The sequence below is a fragment of the Ceratosolen solmsi genome, unplaced genomic scaffold, assembly GCF_000503995.2.
Source record: "Ceratosolen solmsi marchali unplaced genomic scaffold, CerSol_1.0 scaffold6, whole genome shotgun sequence".
NCBI classification, from domain to species: Eukaryota; Metazoa; Arthropoda; class Insecta; order Hymenoptera; family Agaonidae; genus Ceratosolen; species Ceratosolen solmsi.
This window is the reverse complement of record NW_011948414.1, coordinates 707,719-734,256: the sequence shown is the minus strand read 5'-3', so window position 1 is coordinate 734,256 and position 26,538 is coordinate 707,719. Positions and strand designations below refer to the sequence as shown.

At 30.3% G+C, this 26,538-nt stretch overlaps 1 protein-coding gene across 1 annotated transcript in view; it reads left to right on the top strand.

The window, feature by feature from the left end:
* IP3K2 (Inositol 1,4,5-triphosphate kinase 2) overlaps nt 1-26,464 on the top strand; it is a 54,778-nt gene extending 28,314 nt beyond the window's left edge. The window contains exons 5-9 of the mRNA XM_011506561.1: nt 19,576-19,656; nt 20,047-20,214; nt 23,139-23,360; nt 24,078-24,290; nt 25,322-26,464. Of these exons, the coding sequence (XP_011504863.1) occupies nt 19,576-19,656; nt 20,047-20,214; nt 23,139-23,360; nt 24,078-24,290; nt 25,322-25,660 (1,023 nt within the window). The 3' untranslated portion in view covers nt 25,661-26,464. The remainder of the gene's footprint in view (nt 1-19,575; nt 19,657-20,046; nt 20,215-23,138; nt 23,361-24,077; nt 24,291-25,321) is intronic.
* The last annotated feature ends 74 nt before the right edge of the window (nt 26,465-26,538 follow it).

Below are 26,538 nucleotides of genomic sequence, written 5' to 3'. Positions count from 1 at the left end.
ATATAAATATTATTATGGCATTAAATTACAACAATAACTATCAAGTGCTAAGTAACTCGGGCAAACATTATTCATTACATTTTATTTAAATATATTATTAACGGTCACTATTGAAAATTCATACTATGTATTGAATAAATAATAACATTAGCATAAATTCATTTTCAATCAAAAGCAAATAATAATATAAATTGATTGATTAAGATTTTTCGAATACCTAATTATAGTAAAAATAATAAGACTACTGTAACGACACAATAAAATTATATTCTCAGAATCAGGAGTGACAATATCTTTCTCGTTTCCTATTAAATAGTTATTATATCAGCAGCTACGGTGCTAAATACTCATCCAATTATTTGCAGAAAGAAAATAAGTAGAATCGAGGAAAGGAGATATATTGGCGAGATAATTATACGTACACCTGAATAAACAACATAGCAACACGAATTCGACAACCGTAGTTAATTAGACGAGTGGCCTGTGCAGTCAATTTCAAGTATTTCTTTAATATGTATACCCAATTACTCGACAATTGTTTCATTAGCAATCGTAACGAATCCTTATTTACCCACGCCTTCAAATTGTTGTTAAAACGATTTTTCATTTTTCCGTAATAATTCGTTTAGTTTACGACAAATAATTTAATATCTGTGCAATCGTAATTGTATCTTTTATTATTGATGTAATTGAATAATTGCCTGCGTAACGAAAACTAATAAGTGCTCCCATTGTTTTATCCCAATTAATCACTTTATCGGACAAATTTCAAGAATTACACGTGAACATTTGCCTAAAATAGTAGTTGGCTAAATCGTCGATTGTGACGTAATCCCGAGGTGATAATTTTTTTTTTTTTTTTTTCATTTTTATACATTATTGCCGTTAAATTATTAGACATTAAATTAAAATGTAATTTTTATTAAAAAGATTGATCCTAACGATCTTTGCTTTACAATTCATATTTTTATATACATAATTTACGGAGTAAAAAAAAAAAAAAAAAAATTCATACCACCATACAATTTGTGTTATTTGTATAATTACCCATATACTTTAAGTTACACTTAGAGCTAAACATTTTTATATAACATAATCATTAATATTTATTTAAGACGCATTTGAAAAAAAAAATCGCACGTTAACCATTAGTTAAGAAAATATAATTTGCAGAAAATTAAAAAATCTTACATATACTGCAAGGAGTTTTATAAAGCCACATACATTCGATGATAAGTAGAGAAAAAAAAAAAAAAAAAACTACCCAGCATCGCACGAAAGTACTTTCCCATAAGCGATAATTTCCAGTCCCCGCCGCAACATAAATATTAACTGTGACTTGCGAAATGAAATGTCACATGCGCGCATTAGAAGGAATTTTTCCATAAGTTATAGCTCGAGTGTATATGCGAAAAAAGAAATGCCACTTTTTTATGGGGACGCAAACGAATGTAATACTTTCCGAGGGACATTCGAGAACTGTCAGCGTATCAATACGGAATTACAACGGCAAGAAGAAAAAGATGTATTTTACGATTTAATCATTGTCGTTAATAGCCGTTAATACTCTCGCGCGCAACGCTTTAATTTCGTATAATGTACGCGCGTATGCGCGTGTACGTGCGTGTGCACGCTGAATTGTGCACTTGCCAAGTATTTCCTTGAGGTTCCATAAATTCGAAATTCATGAGAAAAAACGTGTCTTACCCTATTTAATGGATAAAAATAGTGCTATAAAAGAAATCAGGGTTCGATAGGTAATTGGAATTGTCGTCGCTATCCGATAAAATTAGTGTATTCATTGCTATGTTTACAAAAAAAAAAAAAAAAAAAAAAAAAAAAAAAATGTTTCGTTAAATACGCCAAGCGAGCTAAACATATATTAACCATGCGTACAACAGTCCTTAAGATTGTTCTTCATAAATTATAATCATTCGGAATTATAATGTTCCAAATATAATAAATTATAGATTGTATAAATTTAGCAAATCGAGATTAAATAACGTTTATTAATAATTCACTCTCGAAGTGGAAGAAATGGATTTTATTTATTCGATACAAATTTATGACGTGCGAAATACCCTTGAATGCAGTGTTTTTAGCATTCAATTACTTTGTCAGCTATTATTGTAACAACATTAATTATTACGAATACTCCTCGAATGCTAATCTTCTTAATTACACAATTAAGTTAATTATTACCCACCATCCCATTCATCGTACGTAAAAAAAAGTTTAAATATTGCTTAATTATTCATTTAATTAATTTTCATTACTATTTAATCTCTCCGCAATGGCGTAATTCATTACCTATTTATATTATTTATAAGCTACAATGTTATTTATTATCACAAAAGCGTTAAGAAATCGATATCAAAAATATCTAAAAGCTTCATAATCGCCATTATTTTTTGGACATTAATAAGCCATAAATGAACGGAAGTTCATGCGACAGCCTATACATGGACAATTAATTGTACATACAATTGTAGTGGAGATTTTTCAAGTCACATAAGATTTGACTCTTGAGTATGCTAAGCAGTAGTCGGTATTATACCTATTGACGATGTGCGTAAAGTCGATCGACGCTGGTTCGAAAAATACTCGATGCGCGGCGCAAACATCGTAATGAATTAAATTTTCATAGCTAATGTAATGCCCCGAGATTAATAGATTTGCGCATCGTAATTAAGCCTCTCGATTACAAAACACATTTATTTTCAATAATGTCTTTTTCGCATGTCACTTTATTTTGTGAAATTATGTTGTAGCGATCATTACACTTAGTTACAGTTGGTATTGCAGATCGTTTTAAAAAACTGGATTTATTATAAGATTATGTACCAACTTTTTACCGTAACTAATGGTTAAAGTTGTTTATTTGAGTTTAATAATGTAATGGAAGCTCGTTAAATGGCATATTGACTTATTATTATGATATTACTTAAATGTCAGTAATTTGTACCGTATGTCGAATGAAGGCAGAATATACATAAAATTATCGGTATTTCATATTATTGCAAAAATTTCAAACTTCCAAGTAAATCTGCTGTTTAAGAGGTTAAAACAATTAATTTAATTTTTAACATACGTTTATTGTGACTAAAAAATACAGACAATAATAATGTACAATCATAAAACCTTCAAGAATATCACACTAAGTGATAATTGAATTCTCAACGAGACTATTTAATGTCTCAATAAGTTTAATTAATGCCTCATATTTATATATAATACGACGTTAAATAATTTCAGACTATTTACTTTGAATTTCACTTAATATTATTTAGATAGATTAGTAAAAAGTGTTTTTTTTTGTTAATTTTTTAATGATTCGTTTATAAGACAGATGTTGAAAAAATCTGAAAAATTTAGAAATGCTTAAATATGGAATTATTTTATTGAAAATGTACGCATTCATTATACAGTTGAATGAATTGTAAAACAAATGGAATCTTAAATTATTATTCATTTTTCAAAAACTTTTTTCATTCTCATCAGACCTATAAATATTATTTACGATAGTTCGCAGGTTTTATTATAGATTGACATGACATTTCAATAAAATTACTCTTAAAAGCAATATTTATTTTCATTGTGAACATTTTTTAAACATGTTAATAATCAACGTTTATATTACAAATATCCAATTGTTATTGTATTTACTAACTAACAGATTTAACCGTAATAAAAATGATATACCGATTTATTTAAAAGTGGATGCGTGACAGTTCTGTATGAATTATTAATCTCGAGCAATAAATTACAAGCATGTCATGAACTGGAAAAAAAAATTACCACGCGGTAAAAAAGATACGACGGGATCGTGAAAAATTTGACTTATTTTTGACACGTTTTATCTGACGAAATTACAAAGACACAACGCTGGAAAGAAGGAAACGCACTTTAAGATAGGAATTACGTATTAAATAACCTCACGCAATAGTTGACTACCGGCAATTATAAAAAAAAAAAAAAACTATATAAAACTTCTATATGAATGCGCGCGCGCGCGCGTTTGTAGATGTATATATATATATATATATATATATATATATAAATTTTATATAACTTTTTATGATAGTCGATTGTAAGAAGCTGTGAGAGATATAAATAATAATAATTTATGTAAAACAATTTTTACACATTATATTATATATAGTCTTATTTAGATTTCTATATTAGTAAATATTAGCTTGGTTGTTCTATTAACATTTAAAAATAATCGTAAGATTTTTTAGATTATTTTTAATACAAAAATGTAATTTCATTTCATTTTATACATAAATTTTATACGTCCCTTCATGCATACATATATATATATGTGTGTGTGTGTGTTTTGTGTTTGTTTTTGTTTGCATGCGCGCGCACGCGCGAGCGCTTATACGCATGATTTACGTATGTATTTAATTAGCCTGAATTTTTTAAATCATACTAGATTAGATTAGGAGAGAATATAAAATATGTGAAGAGTTTCGAGAGATAAATATCTTGTATTACGGTTCAAAAATTAATTTGCTTAGTCCCAGTCTATAATCATGTTTCTTTTACAGTAGAATATTAATAAACATGCATGGTTTTGGCATAAACATTCTATTCACTAGATTCTCAATTTTTAAGACGATAAAAAAAAGAAACAAGAATAAAATCATGGAAGTTATCGATTACTACATTACTACCGTATTAAATAACATTTATACGTCTTAAAATAAAATAGTTCATCTTGATTCATTCGTAATAGATAAACTTTCTTACAATTTTTTGTTCTTAAATTGAATATGCTGCAAATAAATTGCTAAATCTCATTTAAATTGTAATGTATATACTTGCGCATACATTATGCATCGATTATGTAAGAATCTATGCTAATCACTATTTGATGCGCAGTTTTCGTCAGATTTATTGATGAGACGATTCTTCATTGAATTTTAAAAATGTATAAAAATTTCGATATTTTATAATTCGTATACGATGGAATAATATTTATTTTAAAAGCGGCTTTCAAGTATTTTTAAATCAAGCAGCAATACATCAAATTTCATTTATAAAATCTTAATATTTTAATAAGAATTCAAAATATACGTATAAATGCTTTCAGCCATATTTTTAACATTAAATGAATTTCTAAGCAGACGTGTTTTATGTTAAAGAAAAGAAAAAATATATATGTATTTCGAAATAAAAACATGATTGACTTAAATCGAAAGCTAATTAATAGAAAGATTGATTAAATCAATATTAAAGATACTGGAAATTTTAATAAATACTGTGAATAGTCAACATCACAACGATGGAATTTGCCTTTTATCCAGTTAGATCATTTAGTATTTGGAGGTGCTAAAACGTGTGAATACTCTGTTGGTTTTCGGAAAGTTTGCTTCCTTTGTTTTGAGTAGTTTTCCATTATCAGACTCAACGATATGGGAGATTATTAGCCAATTGTTTCTATAAATGTAATAAAATTTGTGTTCTCATATAATGCTTAAAAATAATTTGATCAAAGAGACAAATATAAAATTTATTTTCAAGTCAAAATAAAAAAAAATATTACTAAATTTTAATCATAATTTATCGATAGATTATTGGTACTCATATTGGTTTTTATTCATTATACTAAAAAAGTAAAAAAAATAAAATTCACTATTAATGTATTTATAAATAATTTTTCTGTATGTATTATTATTGCTATCAGAATTATGTAAATTAAATTAGAAATATATTAATTATCATCCGATTCGTTTGAAAATATTTTTTCAATTGCAATGAAGAAAGTGCAGTTGTTACAATTTAAACTTTTTTTCAAAAAATTTAATAATCAGAAATAATAATCTTTCTAATCGTATTTTTCGAAACTAACGGTATATTGCCATCTTACTTCATACATTTACATAATGTCTTTATTGACATTCAAATATATTAGAATGTAAATGTTTATATATAAAACGTATAACAATTTGATGTTTATAATGAATTTTTTGCTTTTAGATGTTTGCAAACTTCGAAACATTATTTTACTGTAAGTTAAAAATCTATATTAAACATGCTCTGAAGAATAACTAAAAAAATTTCTTATAAATTATAACTTCCTCATTTTAATTTGTAGAGCTCTTACTATATGGCATGTGAAAATAATCTGAAAAATTTATTTTAAAAATTATTTATTCGATATGATGAACGTTTACAGTTAGCGAATCTTCTCTCTTTATGAATAAAAATAAAAAAAAAAACTCAAAAAACTTTATTCAAATTTCAATACTGCATAAAGTATTTCATATTACCGTTAGCATGTAATCAGTATTTTTTTGACCTTTTAATATATATATATATATATATATATATACATATATACATATATACATATATATATTTAAAAAAAAAAAAGAAAAGGAAAAATAAAACAAAGAACGCGAGAGTTTTTCAAAAATTCTTAATTTCTTTGCAAAAGAATAATCAATTTGTTATAAATAAACATGGTGTTGATATACCTAATTAGAAAGCACATTATTTCACGAGTGTATTTTATTTACAATTGTTAAATTCGTAGAAAATGAATTTTCACGCACACGCGATGTTCTTTCTTCTTTCATCGTAAGCGTTGCTCTGATTTTCCATTTAAAACTGCAGAGAAATCCTGTGATACCAGATCGAGATTTCGTCGTTTCTAGGCCACTGAGTACTTTCCAAAAAGTCATCGGATGATCAAGTACATGTGGCTCGATGAAATGCACCAATGTTTCGTGAAAACTTCAGGCATCGCGATATGCAAAAATGCATATATGTTTGCTTTATCAATGTTTTATAATAAAATTTTAGCATCCATATTAAATAGGACTATGTAAAAAATCATAGCGATGATAAAAAATCAAAATGAAAAAGATATAAATAAGATGTGCGGTGGTTATTGGTTGCATATTTATTTATATAATTATTATTGAAATGTAACATTAATACTGTTTGTTTACGTCCCGGGACTAATAAAATCTGACACAATAATTTTCATTATTTCCAAATTATTCTTTGTATTAAAATAAGTAAATAGTAAGAAATGAATAACGTATGGTATTTATGTTGCCCTTATAATTAAATAAATTAACTTTCACTTTTTAATGAGAATGCGCATCTCAATGCAGATGAAACTGTGGATATAATTTACGACAAAAATTATTAAGCTATGTTTGAATGTAAATTTATAGTTCTATATATAGTTTAAAAAAAAAAAAAAAAAAACTCAAATTATATTATATTATTGGCTAGGGTAATGCTGGCATAATACTGCTTTATGAATAAAATACTAAAATTTTTGAGATATATTATAGGTTATGCGTCAATGGGACAGAAAATTCTCATTAAATTATTCATATCAGTTATTTATCTTAATGAACTACATGGGACTTGATTTATATCGCGTTCTAGCGGAATATTTGTATAATAACGTTCTTACGCGTTCTTATAATGTTCGTGTTAATTATCACTCCTGTTCTGACGCATTTTGTATCCAAACGATGAACAATTTTCTATTCTGTTCTTGCATTAATGTGCTTTGTGAAGATTGAATAATCACATGGAAAAAAGAATATTGAGGAAAGATAGTACACCGACAGGTTCCACTGACAAATTCTTATGTTTTTGAAAGACGGTGATTTAAGTGGAAGTTTTCGTAAAAATTTATAAAATTTGAAAAAAAATATCATTACTCGTGATTAAAAAGTCAAGAATTTTCAACATCCTATAATGCATTCTTAAATTATTTTATCCTATTATTTTATCCTATTTATTATTAGCCTGTGGATAAATAGATATCGCAATATTTATATAATAAATTTCAGGTGTGCATATTTATAGTAAGTTAAAAAGATTTGAGTTTTTTTTTATTTTTTTATTTTTTATTTTTATTTTTTTTTTTTTTTATTTTTTATTTTTTTTCACATACATAATCTTTTGGATTTCATTCTTTTGAGAAAGAAAAATGAATGGTGGCTAATGATTGTTGGCCCCTTGGTTAAAAAAAAAAAAACATTATTCTTTCTCATTTTTCTACATATATGTATAAGATAAAATTTCACGATATTGAAATACATATGTTTTTTCCGTCTTTTTATTAAATATTAATAGTTTTTGCATAATACGCGATTTATTTCTAAAAATCCGAAAGGACTCCTATCTAATAACGAATACAACTGCCGAGCATAAAATAAATTTGATTTCCGATACATACAGTCCCTTTACAATATTCTTACAAAAGACATACGACGAATGTATGTATTTTTGTAACTATTTAAGCACATCACAATATACTAAGTACTAAGAAGTAAACGAATTTGGAATTAAAAATATCTTGATGACATATGGTCACTTATATAATCCGTGTAATTGAATCATACAATTGTAATCGTAATGTTCAGGCTTAATAATTAAAAAACATTAGCAGACTGTACAAGGAATAGTGAATAATGAAAAAAATTTTCATAAGAGCAATCTTGAGAATATAAGTGTCAATTTGCATCATTCTAATTGCATGAAGGAGTAAAATTTGTATCCATATATATTTAATTAAAATTTCTTATAGTATCATACGAATGATTTTCAATAAATTTATCCCCTTCGTGTTGTGTTGTAATATACCGTTTTTTTATAGTTCTTTTCTAATAAGGAATATCTTCAACATTGCAATAATATATGCACCTTAAATAATTCTTTAGCAGTTTTAAGTAGTCGATATGTCAAGAAAGTACATACGATACTTGTCATACTTCCTTTCTCACATTGGCAATAGGTCGTTTATTATCTTGAGGCTTTTAAAATTAATATATTGACAAGGCGTGAAAAACATTTCCACACCTGCACATAAAACATTGAACTATATTGTAAAATATAAAGATATTATTAACCACGAATCTGTCTGTGCATCTGCTAATTATAATATACTTAAGCCTTAATAGTATTTATTAAGATGTCAACATTTTGCATGTGTATATGTAATACAAAACAATAGTAATGTAATGACAATTAAGTTAATTACGATGATATTTATGCAATAAACAGATTTTTATAGTGGTATTTTCAAAATGATAAGCAATAGTTATATAGCATTTAAGAAATTTAATTTAAAATCAAATACTAGAATGAAATAAAAGTAAAGTAAAGAAAAAAAAAAAGAAAAAAAAAACAAATATGCAGGATTAGCAGTTATTTGAATAAGTTCTTATTGTAGTTAAAGATTTAATCAAGTACAAGCTGATTTTTAATTAATAAATAATAGTAATCTGCAAAATTCGCTCGTCGCTTTTGTAAGGAGTGTTTAAGTAATATTTAGGACGAGAAAATTGTAATCGTATATTATTAATTACAATAGTTATAAAATCTTCTCCTTTCTTTTTTCTTTTTTTAACGTAAAGCACAAAGTCTTTTCGCAAAATTAATTTTAAAGTACGCGTCTGAATAAAATTTCATCTCTCCACGACTTGAGAATTATCAATACGGAATTCGAAAAACATACGCACAGTGTGCGCGCGAGCACACACACACACACACACACACACACACACATACGTTTATATACTTACATCCGGTACACGTGGTTGGGCCTAGAAGCGACGTCAATGCAAATTTTGAATTGACTGTTGGTATTCAAATTTATGCAAAATTCTACTTATCGCTAATGTTCTATTCGTAAACTATTTCGTATAAAATAAATGAAAAATAACATCTTTGACCTTCGACCGAAAATTCTTTCGATTTTCTCATTTTCTTGGAATTATTTTATTTCTACTCGATATTACTCAATAATTAATAAATTCTACAGGAATTAAATTTTACGAATATAAATTCACATAGAAGCATATTATAAGAAAATAGTTTATTAATTTTGTCGTAATTGTTTAAGTACAACTAAAAATTTAATGTTTGACATTCATTTATTAATGACTAATGTATTATTTTTATTTTAATGTAATAATACATATTATCAATTGACTGATTACATTTGCACATTCTAAATATAAAGGGTAATTGTCCGATTGAAATTAAAAACTGGTAATCTTATATCATTTTTCATAATTTACATAAATTATTCGTCGTGTAATATTGATTTCGATCATAATTTATATATATATATATATATATACATATTGGGATAGATCATTATCGAGCGCCTAAGAACTCATTGGATTTAAGTAGTTTAGTTCTTATAAATGATTTATCTATCTGTATGATAATACATTTCAGAAACGATAACATCCATTATTTGCCGATTTATACAAAAATTTATAATCTCTATACGTATTAAATTTTAAAGCAAAAATAATATATGTTTATATAATAATAATAATAATAATAATAATAATAATAATAATAATAATAATAATAATAATAATAATAATAATAATAATAATAATAACAATAATAATAATAATAGTTTTCGAGTAATCTTATTAAGAAATTTATGTTTACAAGAAAAAAAAGAAAATGAAAGAAAACTAAAGATTACACTAATTGAAACTCATGAAAATATGAGTTTATTTACGGACCAATATTTTAATGTTTATATTTTTATAAAAGAAATTTGTTAAATGTATAAAATTCATTAAATAATATAATATAAAGCAGATTTATAAATATACATAAATATTTTTTAATAAACGATAGTTCTTCTTGTCCAATTGACCACAGTTTATTATTTTTGTATTCGAAAACATAAAGTCTAAAATACTATTTACTCGTAAGATTAACGCAATTATTTCCTTAATTGTATTAAGGATTTGAGTAAAATGGGAATAATAGCAGTCATCTACATGTCGACATACATCTTTTATCGAAGCAAAATTATTTTTTGATCGCGATACTCTTTTTTTTTCGTTTATTTTATACAGATAGCGATCGAATGTAAATCAAAATTACGACAGCTAATATTTACAAATTATTATAGAGTAAATTTCGTTTGAACTATTGTCACGAATGAAATAAATGAAAGATTATCATGGAAATATTTCAATAAAAGCGCAAACACGCGCTACTTCAATTATCGTTTTTAAATTAACGCGAGGCGCTTCTACACGAGTACAGGTACAATATAAATAAAGGACAAAGTGCTTTTCTTATAAGGAACAACTATATCTCACCGACTCAAGTCGTTACGCATGTCTGATTTTCACAGATGATTTACGTCCGTTACACTTTTGTACAATATATGTGTCTGCAAAGTATAATTTAAACATGTGAGACATTTTGGACGAAAGAAAACATTCTATAATAATTTAGTAAATTTAAAACCAATATATATATATATATATATATATATATATATATATTATGCCATAATACTTTTATATTACATTTATTAATAATTATTGTTATAAAAATATTCAATGCATTTAACATTTTACATTTGACATATAATTATTTTCAATATAGTGTTATTTTTAATTAATTAAATTGTTGCGTTAAGAAATATCCATAACTACCAACGAATATAAATGCAAACGTCATACATAGTCCGTAATCAAACGGTTCAAACATTTACTTAATTAATCAGTATTTATTTTCTTTATATTGATACATTAATATATATATATATATATATATATATATATATATATATCAATTATTTGACAAATAGGATTTGAGATCGAGTTTATATACGTTTCACGAATAATATACAAATAGTCAATTTGCATAAAACTTTGGTAATTAAAATTTTTTTAACAAGTTTCTTTAAAATATTTTTAAAGATCAACTTATGTAACATTAAGTTACTGCTTAATAAACAAAATTATTTAATCAAATTATAAGCCACATTACAATTTTTACAACACGTAAATTCTATATTCATTGTGAAATTGGAATATCGATAAAAGAGTTAATATAAAACCGAACTAATATTGTAACTCATTAACAAATAAATATTAAAATTAAAAAATTATATAATAAATTTGTCTCAATAAATACCAACGTTACACCCGACAATTTTCCGTTGTAATAGAAGAAAAATTCTTCTAATATTTTATCCGCGCATAATCAATACGTCCATTGTCAATATAAAATAAATATGTTCAAGCAGTTTTATTCAATTTATTACTCTGATATGAATTTATAAATAGAAGAGTCCGAAACTGAAATATCAAATTTTTTAAAAAAATTAATCAATCTGTTGTATAATAAAATTTTTAAAACAATAGATAATAAAAATATATATATATATATATATATATATATATATATATATATTATATATTCCAAATTGAATATTATTTAATATATTTTAAACCTGAAAAATCATTTGTTTGCTCAATATTTCTAACGGTAGAAACTACATTGAAATAACATCTTAATTGTTATTTTGAAATTTTCTTGTATTTTGATGAAGCATTCAAATAATTTAAATTAGAACGGATTAAATAAATTTATGAATATTATTTTTTTCAATTTTATATAATTTAAAATGAATATTTTTGCTAAGTTTAACTCCGACTGTAACAAAGAATGATTGACACCATATAATAAATTTAATAAAAATTGAATACGGTTCCTATGAACTATATTAATGGATATACATAGAAAATAAATAAAAATTACTATTTTGTTAAATGTTAATATGTAAAAAAAATTGACTACACTTTAATAAAGATTAATGGAGTATTATAGATTATTTGAAATATAATTATTTTGATTAAAATCACTTTTATTGATTAATAAATATAAATAAATATATCGATATATTACATATCGATTTTATTGATCAATTTTTTTTTATAATGATTTTTCGGTAAAATATACTACAATTCGTTAATAAATATAAAGTTCGTGAAACTGTACTGAAAATTTTTCTATGCCTAAAATTGTTTAACGATAGTTCTTACTTTTGTTTATCATTTTATTACATAAAATATTTTTGAAGAACGGCAATTGTCTGCATTTTACTTCTAATGTTATTTTTTAGCTTTCAATGTTGAATCATCTGTATACAATAATATTTATTAGTACCATTTACTAATGAAAATGATTTTAATTATTTTTAACTATAAAGATAAAAATATTAAATTAACAGTGAGTAGTATCTTGAATAAGCAATAATTTACTTGATAAAGCTTTATCAACAAGTTATTAGTAGTACAATGAATAGAAGAAATCGAAGACGGGCATCTAAACCTTTGTCCTTTATAATTTTGAATACGTCAGCAAAATTATCGAAAATTTATTTCACTCTTTGAAGTACATGTATGTGTAATATAATTCGTATGATTATTACTGAGAAGAGAGAAAAATCAAAGATATTTCTGTAATTGTTGGGACTTTGAGATAACTGACGAGTCACGGATACTTATAAATTTTATTACTTCTTATCAATCAATAATGAATTTATAATTTTTTTTTTTTCGTAGAATATTTTGCATCTGAGTAATAAATATTTCTTAATTTACCAGATGTTTTAGGCATAAAAGATCAATTATTATCATAAATATAAAGCTTATGTTAAAAAAAAAAACAAAAAAAAAAAGGATTTTTTGCATACATATAATAAGTAATATATATGAAGAAAATCTAGTTAGGAAAATGACTTATTTTAACAATGAATAATAAATACTAAATAAATCGTTAACTATATATTATTAAAGTAAGATGTAATTATAGATATTAAATTTTATTTTAATTTACTTGAATCTTTGAATGTTTTACATATCAGTACAACCAGATTAAGCTATCATTTAGTACATCGAAAGTTCTATATTGTAAATTATATAAGTGTAATATAACCTTTGAACATTGCAAAATTTTGCTTTTTATGACTGTGTATTATCAACTGCACTTTGGATACATAAATTATGGTAGTTTATTTCACTTTGCTTCTTTCGTTCTCTTTTCAGATGAAAAGAGAAATCAATCAAATGTTACTTATAAGGCAAACAATTTTATAATATATAATTTTGTCATTGAGTTTCTGAAATTTGGGTTATATCAAAAATAGATGTTTATTATTGTTTGCGAGTATTTTTTATTTTATTTTATTTTTCTCGTTTAACAAATTAAAATAATGTAATAATTGAAGTAATAATAAAAAAAAAAAATGTCGATTTAGCCATAGATTATACATTTATCATTTTATATTTTCATATCGAAAATGTTTTTTAAATGAAAATGAAAAGAGAGAGAGAGAGAGAGAAATTACTGAAAGATTGCTTAAAATATGTTAAAACTAGATTGAATAAAATATCGTAAACAACTGTGGAATAATGATGAATCTTAGATTAACTCGTGCAATTAATATAAATTCAAAACGTAAGCGTTGTTTAAATATATAATACCACTTACGATAATTATAAAATTCTTGGCTTACGTGCTAAATTGTTTGAAACACAGTGTTTTAATACCTTTTTAGCATAAATTTTGCTATATTTACGTATGCGAAACTAATTTAAAGATTGATAAGATGACCGTTTGTCTTAAAAATTTCATTCGAATACATTAGGATAATGTAATATTTAGAATATACAACATATTCAATGATAATTGAACAATTTATCTAAACGTCACCATAGTGCTGCTATATACTTTACCCAATAAATAAATTAATTAGCAGTATTTCGAGCTAGTAATTCTCTCTTTCAAGTGTCTTTCCATCCTCGTTTATCATAAGTAATTAAAATATTTGCTTGGAGCACGAAGCCACGAGAAACATGAGATTTCAAGGGGCATTAAAGTTGAAACTAGACGAGCTGATTAATCGGCGTTCATTATGCAATAGTCAATTGCCGATGGCAGAGCGAAAATACATATCAATGCCACGTGAACTCTACTTCTAAAATCTGAAGTAAATAGCGCGATGATGAGTAGGGACGTCGGGTGGGGGAATCGGTGGGATGGGCGGGGGGGGGGGGGGGGGGGGGGGGGGGGGGTGGGGGGGGGGGGGGAGCGGAAGAGGAGCAACGAAATGGAAAATACGGCGTCTTTCGTCTTTCGTCAGTGGCCATACACTAACAGATACGATAATCACCGAGTCAGACGTCCGAAGTGAGCGAGACATAATCACGGCGGCAACCGCGTCATCGTCTCCTTTTTGTCGGCAATGACGATCGCACAACACCACACGAGTGCAAATCCGGAAAGAAATAAGGATTTATCGTCGCATTTTCAATAGACTCACTATCTCCGATCAATACTCGTTTTAATAAGACTCATTTTAATTTGAAACTAGCGTCGCCATCGTTGAAAATTCGCCTCACCCAGAGGTCTCGATAAAAATATTGAGTATAATTCAACAGAGCGGAATATCTTACAGCAGTGGCTGGAAATTTTCGAATAGTGCATTGTAAATTTTGAATATTTATGTTAAGTCTAATGTAGAAGTGAAAATTATCCCACAATAGGGCGAATGAATTTAGCGAATGAATCGCTAAATGATGAATATAATCGTAGATCGAGCTTGCAGCTATCGCAATTGGATATTGAAAATTTCGATGACCTTCCCACTTATTCCCCTTGAAATTGTATCCGTACGTCGATTCCGCAGGCTACCTCAATTCCTCATAAATTATGAACAATAAGTCGCTGATACGTATGATGATATTGAAATAATAAAGGTTAAAAACAGTACTTATGCTTAATCGCTTGCCAATGCACTTTTTTTTCTTTCACGCCTCAAATGTGTGCGAATAATTTGGGGGAAGGAGGGACGACGCTACATGCCAATCATTATCGGCAATTCGTGAATTCGCACGAGCAGCGGAGTGTAAGTAACGCGTCCCAATGTCGTCACTCGCTACACAAAATTACACAAAAATTCGAAAGAAAGAAATAGGGAATAAGGAAAAATAAGAAATATTCATTTGGCCAATCGGCTCGTCTCTTACATATTAGCCGAAGCAGCCGATCCGAACATAATATTCGCAGGCTATATCGCTACGGTCTTCCATTACTTACTATCCAAGAGCGGGGCGCTAATCGTAATCAAAGTAGTTCCGATTAAAATCACCGAGGCTGGAAAATGGAGGGGACCGGTGGAAAAATCGCATCGGAGCAGAATCGTCTCGCGGCGCTCAAAGTCCAAGGATGACTCGGACGATGAGCGGACAAGAGCTCGCGCTAAGGAAATGCCCGGCAACGCCGAGGTCCGTTAGAATTCTCATTGAAGAAATGGTAGACGAGGAGTCTTTGCGCGACAGCCGGCAGCGGTCCCATAGCGTATTTGGGAAAATTCCCGCGGGCCCGTCGCCTCTTATCCCTCGCTACTACTTGTCATTCCCGACGAGGTTCGTTCCCCGGAAGGCGGCGCGGCGCCTACGTCACTTCTCCGCTCCTTCTCCCCCGGCCTCGCGGCGAATAAAAAAAGTGGCACACGCGGCCGCTTCTCCAGTTGGCTTTCGTGGGCGGCCTAAGGAAGAGGAGCAATCGCACGTCTCGTGCCTCCGACAACGTTATTCGACACGTGCGCGAGGAGATCGTCGCACGTGACAGCCCGGAGCATCGCCACGAGTCAGCGAGGGGTTGGATTGGACGGGTGATAGAGTCGGGCGGGCGAGTGCACGTTTGTGTTCCGAGCTCGGGTGGAAAGGGGGTTGGGTGCGCGGAGAGGTGCTTCCAGTCGGTCGTTTCTGTGTAGCGGCGGTGTGCCGCATGCGGAACCCCAGCGGCACGTCATTTGAGCTTGAATCGCGAGTGTCATTTTGGAGAAATAATCGAGGAATAAAGAAGAAAGTGACGGGGTGTGAAGAGAGGAGTGTGCCGAAGAGTGTAGATTGAGTTGAATTTTGGTTTGGCGCTTATCAACGATCCTCGTCGTCGAATGCAAATAATGTTGAGCCGTCGACAGCGAAAAACAAAGACGTTGCGTTGAAAAATCATTGCCAGCGCACGTACGCGCGAAGTAATGCCGCGAAGCATCGGGAAGAAAAAGTGATTTAATTAAGGTCTAAAGAGAGCTTATTTAATATCCATTTAAAAGACTCGACCGAGAGGATTGTAAAACGAGTTTGAGGATCGAGTAAAATCGGCAATTTTATCGATTCGGCAAAGAGTGAAAAAGAAGGCGACGAGCGACTGTCGTACTTTTTTGGTCTTCCGACTGACTCTGCGAGGTAAACGACAACGGGGCAGCGAATCGCTTGACCGTTATTAAAGTCAATCGTTGCAGCCATTCGATGAGTAATCCTTGGACGGGAAGATCCAGTCCGAGAAGATGAGTGAACTTTATTTTATTGAAAGTATAATTCCCATTGATTATATATGATATTTTTCGACTTTCCGGCTGAGTAGGCGATGGCTTGATGCACATGATCGATATATTTGAAATAAGTGAACGACGACTGTGCGTGCTTATAAGTGTATTGTAAAACTGTTTAGAGCACTTGATATTCCAACGGGCATTCTAAAATCTGATATAAAAAATGAATGCTTCGTCGGCGAAGTGATGTAAGTAAGGAAATTTTTAATATCATCCAAATACATATTAAAGCGGAGCAAATAGTCGCGCGTTGACGCGACAAAACAGCAGCTGCGCTTACGGGCAAACGCAATGGCCAAAATACAAGATATGACGTGTAAGCGAGTGATTCCCAAAATTGTGTGCACCCGCGCAAGTTTCTGCGACGATGATCTCGACAACGGCGTCGAGAGCAATAACAATAGGAGCAGCAGCAACAGCAGCATCAACAGCAGCAGTAGCAGCAGCAGCAGCAGCAGCAGCGGTAACAGTAACATCAACAATAATAGTAACAACAGCAACAATAACAACAATAACAACAATAATAATAATGATAATAATAATACTACTACTACAAGCCGTCACAGCATCAGTAACTGTAGCATCAACAGCAGCGGTAGCAGCAACAACAACAATAACAACAACGGCAACAACAACAGCAGCAACAAAAGTAGTGGCAGTGGGTCCGCCGAATCGAAAAAGATCAACGGCAATAGCATGGCGCGACAGAAGAAAATCGCACGGAGCCGCGTCCGTCGAAACTCCCGCAGACTCTCTCTCTCGAGTTCCGAGTGCAGGCATTCCTCATCGTCCTCGAGGAGTCCATCTCCCATGTGCTTAACAATGCGAAACCGACGCAGTTCCGAGATGACGAACGACGAAGCGACGAAAAATCAGAATAACTATTATGAAGCGACTGGCTACAAGCAGTACTTGGAGCTCCTGGACGTGCCTGACTTCTTCGGGAATAACGTTGAGTGGAGCGAACCCAGTGGCGACGACCTCAGTTCCGAATGGGACTCCGATCAGAGCGTCAGAGGCGATAAAGTCACTGATGACGAAGAAATCGAGAGCCGACTTGTTTTAACGAAGGTACGCATCGGTCAATCGTCTCGCTCCTGTCGTATAGTGGAAAGTGAACTTGTTGACTGTTAAAGACGCAATTACGAATTGGCATACGACGATCATCATAGCTCGCGAAAATGCCAATAAACGCACTACATCTTATGGCTAAGAATTCATTTACCGATCGTGACATTTCTCTGATATTGCGTAAGCAGGGATCAGTTTTAAATATTTAACTGCTTGTATAAAGATTACGTAAATTTAATTACAATATTAAATTACAATATATACATATAATTTAGTTACTGCATTGCTACATGACAATATAAAAAATTAACCTTTCACATTGAAAAACAATGATAAACGATTCTTAGAGATTTAAAAAATAATTATATTTAGACTTTCCGTTAATAAAAAAAAAAAAAAGCGTTATAAAAACAAATATTATATACGATCGTGATTGGTGTTGGTTAATGAAAAAATAAAAAAAAAAAAAAAAAAACAACCTAAAATAACAAAAAATACTTGAAAATATTCAAACTATAAGCAACAGCTTAGATAATTATTACTATTACCAAAACTATAATTACTAATATTATAAATTATCGATAGAAGTATGTAATATTTTAAATTACATATAATTTAATAACAATAATAACTATAACAACAACAACAACAATTATAACAATAACAACAACAACAACAACAATAATAATAATAATAAATTGAAATCAATTTAATGACTTAATGGCTATAATAATTTAAGCTCGTGACCAATCAAGTCGTAAGCCATAAATAATTTTTTCGTTCAAACAACATTCCCATTTGGAATGGTGAAACGACGAATCGTAACAACTATTATACGTGCATTGTTGTTTGATGTTTCATACTAATTCAAGAGTCTGTTTATTGCCGACACTACTTTATCAACTCTAATTCAATGTAATCGTACATTAATTTGTCATTAAACAAATAAGCTATTTATTGTAAAACTGTTTACAATGTTTATTATTTTAATAGATAGATAATATTGCTATTTTATAATATTATATATATATATATATATATATATTTTTTTTTTTTTTTTTTTTTTTTTTTACTCATATATTATGTACGAAAAAATATACGCTTAAACGTTTAAGTTAGTTAAAACTTAAACTACTTCAATCTTTCCATCTTCTATAAAACACAATCTTACAATTTTAAGATGACTTTGTTATCATAAATACTAATCTCTATGTTATTATCATAGACCACCGATAAATAATAATCACTCACATTGGTCACTAATCTACATTGTTATCTGATTATTATTACAGAGCTCTGGGTGGAGAAAATTAAGAAATATCGTTCATTGGACGCCCTTTTTCCAAACGTACAAGAAGCAACGATATCCATGGGTATGTCTTTTCAAATCAGATTATCCTACTTACCAAGTATGACGGCTCCTTCCTCCCCATAGCTTCAAAAATGCTTAATTTTTTCAAAACTGCCCACAACAACATCCCACACAGTCGTATGATGAAGTAATCGTAAGAGTAAATGATTCGGCGCTGCTCGTAACGATCCCCGTAAGATTGTGGCCCAAGCCTTTCCCTTTAAGCTCACCGACTAATCTAGCACATTGAGAATGATACTTTTATTGCAATTGTCACTTAAAAGTTATTATATTGTCCCGTCAGCCAATGTAAAGTGGAAATAGTCTTCGTAGCTAATGACTCGGCATTGAAGGGGGGAGGACTGAGCGATCGAAGCAGGATTGATAATGATAAAGTGTCCCCTGTTCGTAGGTTCAGTTAGCGGGTCACCAAGGGAACTTCCGCGCAGGCCCGATGCCCGGCACCATCCTCAAGAAGCTCTGCCCCCAGGAGGAGGCCTGCTTTCAGCTTCTGATGCAGGACGTCCTCAGACCCTATGTACCGGAATACAAGGGTGTATTGGACGTAAGGGAGCTCGAGGTGAGTGCACCTCTTTGTTTCCGATCCCGGAACCTTTGCGTAAATTAACATTCGGTTCATTGACCTTTGCTTCCGCTCGCATTAATTGGTCGAGTATCCATTGAGTAACAACTTGTTGGTAAAACGTTTACGAAAGTAGCTTTGTAATAAACTTTTTGGCCACGGTTATTTTAATATTGCGATGGAAAAACTCGAATGCCTTCAATACACCTTCGATATAGCGTTCTTTCTCGATATTCTTAAGTTGCCAATCTTCCGAACACTTATGGCAGTTCTTGCTTAAGGATTTCTTATGTTCGACAAATTGCTGCTCGTCTCCGTATTGTCATCTTAATGGACAAAAGAAAAAAATAAATAAATAAAATAAGAAAAAAAATGATGATCGTTCTCCTCAACACTTTCACTGTGAATGTCTTATCCAGATTTTAGTCACTTTGTGCTACGTTTGATAGTTTATTAAATCGCTGTTGCTTTTATTTTATAAGAAGATCGATTAACACGTATGAAATTAGGATTTTTCTATACTGCAAGCTATTTGAATATTTATTACTTTTCTTTTTGCTTTTTAACATTCGTCTAATTGTTGTCCATTTAATTCTACCAATTATCTTAATGCAAAATTACTGTCTTGCGATATGTGTATATATATATATATATATATATATATATTATCAATAAGTTTAATAAAATAAAATAACTTCGTATAAATAAAATTAGTGCTCAGTACAGGCGACATTATTAATAAAAAAACAACAAGTTTCTTATAAATAGCTATTGTCTTTAAAAAAAAAAAAAAAAAATTTTAACCCCCTATTTAATGAAAGTTGATAAATAATTTTAAGCGTATTATTTATTAAATTTCTAATGTAATTTAAATTATATTAATCCTAGATATTGTGACATTAAAAGAAGCATGTATTACGATTAAGATATATCGTAAGTTATTGAGTGCTTTATGAATTATGAAAACAAAAAGTACTGCACGTAAACAACCGAACAATAATTCAAATACATAAGCATACTCGTGTGTCTGTACATACACACGTGCATGTGTCTGCCACTCTATATAGATATAAATTTTCAAGGTTCACGAGATGTCATGAAAAACTACTGTAAAAAAAACGAGCGATGGAAAAATATGTAAGGAAAAAAGATAAAGAAACATGGTAATTTATATCTCAAGAAAACAAATATGAAATGTTTTTTTAATTTCAAATGTTATTTGAAAAGTTATGAAATAAACTATAAATATATTTTAAACTTTAATACTTGTCTTAATCGTATTGAAATAATTAAAAAAAGTTTTATTTATTTATTTATTTATTTAATTTTTTTTTTTTTTTTTTTTTTTTTTTGAAAAACATAAAGCTAGAGAACTTAAAATTATACGCAATATCATCAATTATATTATTTTGGGAAAAATCTATTTTTAATTATTAAAAACATGCAGTTTTTATTCACCCAGTGGTGCTAAAGTCATAAATACAGAAATGAAAATTGAATAAATTTCAGTCGCTCTGGAGCTGTAAGATTCAGTTGGAAATGCCTTTCCCTTTTCTGATAATATTGAATAAAATTTGTTCAAAATAATTCTATCGACATTAAAATTAATAGTTTAAATTAGAAATAAAAATAATTTCGAACAATAATGTGCTTAACGTATAATTTTTAAGAAACAACAAGATTCAACAATACAAATTTGTTTGTACGTTAATTGGACTCGTAAAATATATTTTTATAATTTTATATTAAACAACATTTAATATTAATTTAATAACAATAATAATTTCAAGAATTTATTAGTAGAATTTATACTACTAGTAGAATGAATAATGTTACCTTCCTTATATTTATTATGATAACATTTGATATAAATAATTATTATACAGCTACTATAAGCATTTATAATTATAAAAATTGACGTTGAAATTATAGTAATTACATACCTGAATTTACAACAACAAAAAAAAAAAGTTAAATCAGAGAAACTTATTGTTCTATTCATTATCGTCTCACATTAATAGTATCGCCTATCGATTGAAAGTAAAAACCAAATAAAATACTTGAAACCGCAATTTAATTAATATATTATTATATGTACAGTTCAATTATACAGAAAGTAGCATAAAATAATTTGCATTTTAACGTAATAAATTATAATTGCAAATACTTAAACATTATTTGTGATTAAGTATGACCTTTTCCATATGAATATTTATCAATATAAAGTCAACCGTTTATATTTAATATTTAGATTGTGAATATCATTCGTAAGACAATTTAAAAAAGTATTATTAATAATTAATGTGCATTATAAGTGCTAATACCAAATCAATATCAATTGTTCGTTTCTTAATTAAAACATAATTGTCTTTTAAACTAGTACTTTAAAACGTAATTTATACTTTAAAATAAACTCATTGCATATATATATATATATATATATATATATATATATATAAGAAATAATATTCTAAACTGGTTATAATAAATGTTATAATTATAAAAAAGTTATAATAAATATAAAATAACTTATGTCGTTGCTCTAATATTAAAGTATTGTGTGAAGAATATGCAAATGACAGTCACAAGTTATTTAATTAATCAATGGAATCGCAAGAGATGAAAATTTATTATATCAATTTGTCAGTGGTGCCTTCTTAATATAAATGACAATGACGAATTAAAAACATTAGTGTTGGTAAATTTATATTTGTAACATCGTTGCCACCGCTCTTTCATGATGCCCAGTACTGTAGTCGCAATTTTAACGTAATTAATTATTACTCACCCACTCTCTATAATGATAATTTAAAAATTTGTATTACTTATGAAAGTATTTGAGCTTCCGATAATCTCGAATGATCTCTCGATAGTCTGATTTATACATATATGCCCAACGAAAGTCTTTTTAACACTTTCAGGATCGGGGAAAAACCGAAGCAAATAATCATACTGACGGCATTCTAACAAATAACATTGAGACAACAAACGACAAAGAGGAGAACAAAGGCGCGATCGTCGCTTCGTATCTCCAGCTTCAGGATCTGCTGGGAGAATTTGAACAGCCCTGTGTTATGGACTGTAAAATCGGCGTTAGGACTTACCTCGAGTCCGAGCTCGCCAAGGCTAAGGAACGACCCAAGGTGAGGATTTTTATTTTCAACGGGGAAGAGACCGATAAGAGCGAAAAAATATCAATGCGATGAGTTAGTTGTATGCTGCATGAAATATAGGATTTCACTAAAGACTTTGGCTACTTAAATTGAAGGACTCGCGAGAGCGAATTGCTATTTTTAATCTGCTGTATGAGCTGCCTTTTACAATTTAATTAAAGTGCTTACGAACAACTCGTAAAAGCTGTTTAGGTAAATACGTGACGTCGTATTCTCCAAGTGTAAACACTATCGAATGTTTACATCAAAGCATCTTTGACGAATACGTTTAATTTCCTTCTCGGCCGTTAAGCTTTAAATATTACTTTAATTAACGTTAAAAGCATTGCAGAATCTCGCACTCACCCCCCACCCCCACCCGACTCACAGTCGATTCTTCCTTCACCCGTCGACTTTGCGACCCCGTTCCCAAAAAATTAAGTGGGATCGAGTGGGGAGAGCGTATTATAACTTATTGTCACGTTACATGATATTGTGGCGGCAATTTACGAACAAAGAACGAGGAAAGAAAGAAAAATTAATAGCGTTAATGAGCAATGTGGCTTTATCGGAGATCTGAAATATCGTACAACATTTATTGTAATTTAAAAGCCCAAGCGCTTTAAGATACTCATCGGCAATAATTAAGCAAACTCGCTCGAGCTTATTTAAAGACAACTAGCCCTAAGTATCCTCTTTGCATTGCAGCTGCGCAAAGACATGTACGAGAAGATGGTGCAGGTGGACCCGAGCGCACCAAATGCGGAGGAACGCCGTCTCCAGGGCGTGACGAAGCCGCGGTACATGGTATGGCGGGAGACGATATCCAGCACAGCGACCCTCGGCTTTCGAGTCGAGGGTATGAAGCTCGCCCGCGGTGGCTCCTCCAAGGATTTCAAAACGACGAGGACGAGGGAGCAGGTTGGTAAAGCTTCTTCTCCCTTTACGCTCTGATCAATTCAGCAAGCGACGCGAGTCTGCGACCGCGTTTTCTCGTTTCTCCACTGCATTTTACACGGCAGCGTACATACAGTGCTCTCCGAGACCTTGATAAGACAGTTGGCACTGGACTTATTTCGCAGCCCAGAGAAACGAAGGGCCACTGGTTTTGCAACCGCATCAATTAATTCGTGGATGAAAGTCTAAATGACAAATATTAATGTCATGCCGTTGCAAAGAGAACACGAGTCTAACGGATGTTGTTTAATGCCCGTAGATTCTCTACGCAATTTAACAATGAAAAATAATTTGAAACAACAAAAAAACAAAAACAAAAAAAAAAAAAAAAAAACGACAACAACAACAAAGTAATTGTGGAAGTAGGTAGTGAAAGTAGCTTTATCTTTAGCGAAATTGCAGACTGTGGGAACACATACAGTTGTTACAATTTGATAATCGTTCAATCAAATTTCGTCAAATCAAATTTAATCTCTAGATACAGGACGCAATAGTTGGCTGACCTTCCATTGAAAATCGCCTTTTATTATGTAAAGGGTTAAAGTGATCGTTTAAATTATATTAATAGATTTACAAGCTATTTGTTTTCCCAGCAAAATTGACTCATCAATAAAATCAATAAAATTGTATCCGTTTGGAGCTGCTTAAATCAATCTCTGTTAATGCAAATGTTGAGAAAATTATTTCGATGATTAACGTTTAGTTGCGGTATAATATTCATTGATTTTCACGCTATGATATGTCTTTAAAATAATCTTTAAATGATATTTAAACCCGACCGCTTACCATATAAATGAACGATAACAAAAACAAAAAAAAAACAAAAAAAAAACAAAAAACAAAAAACAAAAAATAAAAAAAAAACAAAAAAAAAACGAAAAACGAAAAACGATAAACCACGCATAAACGAAAGAGAAAAAACGATGAAAACTTGTGAACTTAGACGCGCGTTAAGCGTCATGGAATTTCAAAAGTTAATCGTCTGACATTTGCAGGTAATAGAAGCGCTGCAACGCTTCGTGGACGGCTACCCGCACGCGATCTCAAAGTACCTTCAACACCTAAAGGCCATCCGCGCCGCACTCAACATCTCCCCGTTCTTCGCCTCGCACGAGGTTGTTGGCTCGTCCCTCCTGTTCGTCCACGATACCAAGTGCGCCGGCGTCTGGATGATCGACTTTGCAAAAACGCTACCGCTGCCGCAACACCTGCCACGCATCAGGCACGACGCCGACTGGCAGGTCGGCAACCACGAGGACGGCTACCTCATTGGCGTTAACAACCTCATCGAGATCTTCGAGGAGATAAAGGAATGTGGAGTAGGCGCGGAATGAGGATATTTAAGGTCGATTAAGGGCCATCGGCTTTATTTCGCTCGCCAAGTCCGCTCGTATAAGCCTAGAGACTTTTTGGGACGTTTTGCTAAAGCAAGACCGAGGGTTTCGCCATACCGTGGCATTCTCGGCCTACCACGGTAGTCCGCCTTATAAGTGAATAATTAAGCTGCCGTAACTTAAATATAATTTTAATTTCGTGCCGTTATGTGCCTGGCGCCTCCACCGTCTTGCTGCGTTCCATGATTATGTCGGGACGCCAAGGCAGACTTGTCTCGTTCAGGGGACGGCTATAGTTTATAACGGATTTTGCTACTCTACGGTTAATCAAATCTTACTTCACCAAGTAAATTTGACCGAATCATAAGCTCACTGGGATTTTTAATAAGCTATACGTCGATTGTCTCAAGCTAATGGGCATCCCTTAGTCTCGATTTCAACTCTGGGATTCCATTCGGATGGATATTTATTTCGATACTATTGATTTACCTTCGCTATGGTAACATGGAAGCTAGATAGGAGCATCGACTACATTTGCAATAATCAATTCAATGGGAGAACGTGCGTATATACGCATGCACTTACGTATGTGTAAACGAGCGTGAGATAGACGAAGTACCGGTTAGACGAATACTAAGCCCTAACATTTGGATACCTGAATAATTTAATGTATATTATTTAGAATGATAATTAATGTATAAGGTGCGAAGAAAATTATAATAATAATTGGGTAAATAAATTTTCAAATTTAATTTGCCTTGGTATGGAGATGTGTTTCGTTACTGATATTTTTACCATGTATATATATATATATATATATATATATATATATATATATATATATATATATATATATATATATACATATATATACATAT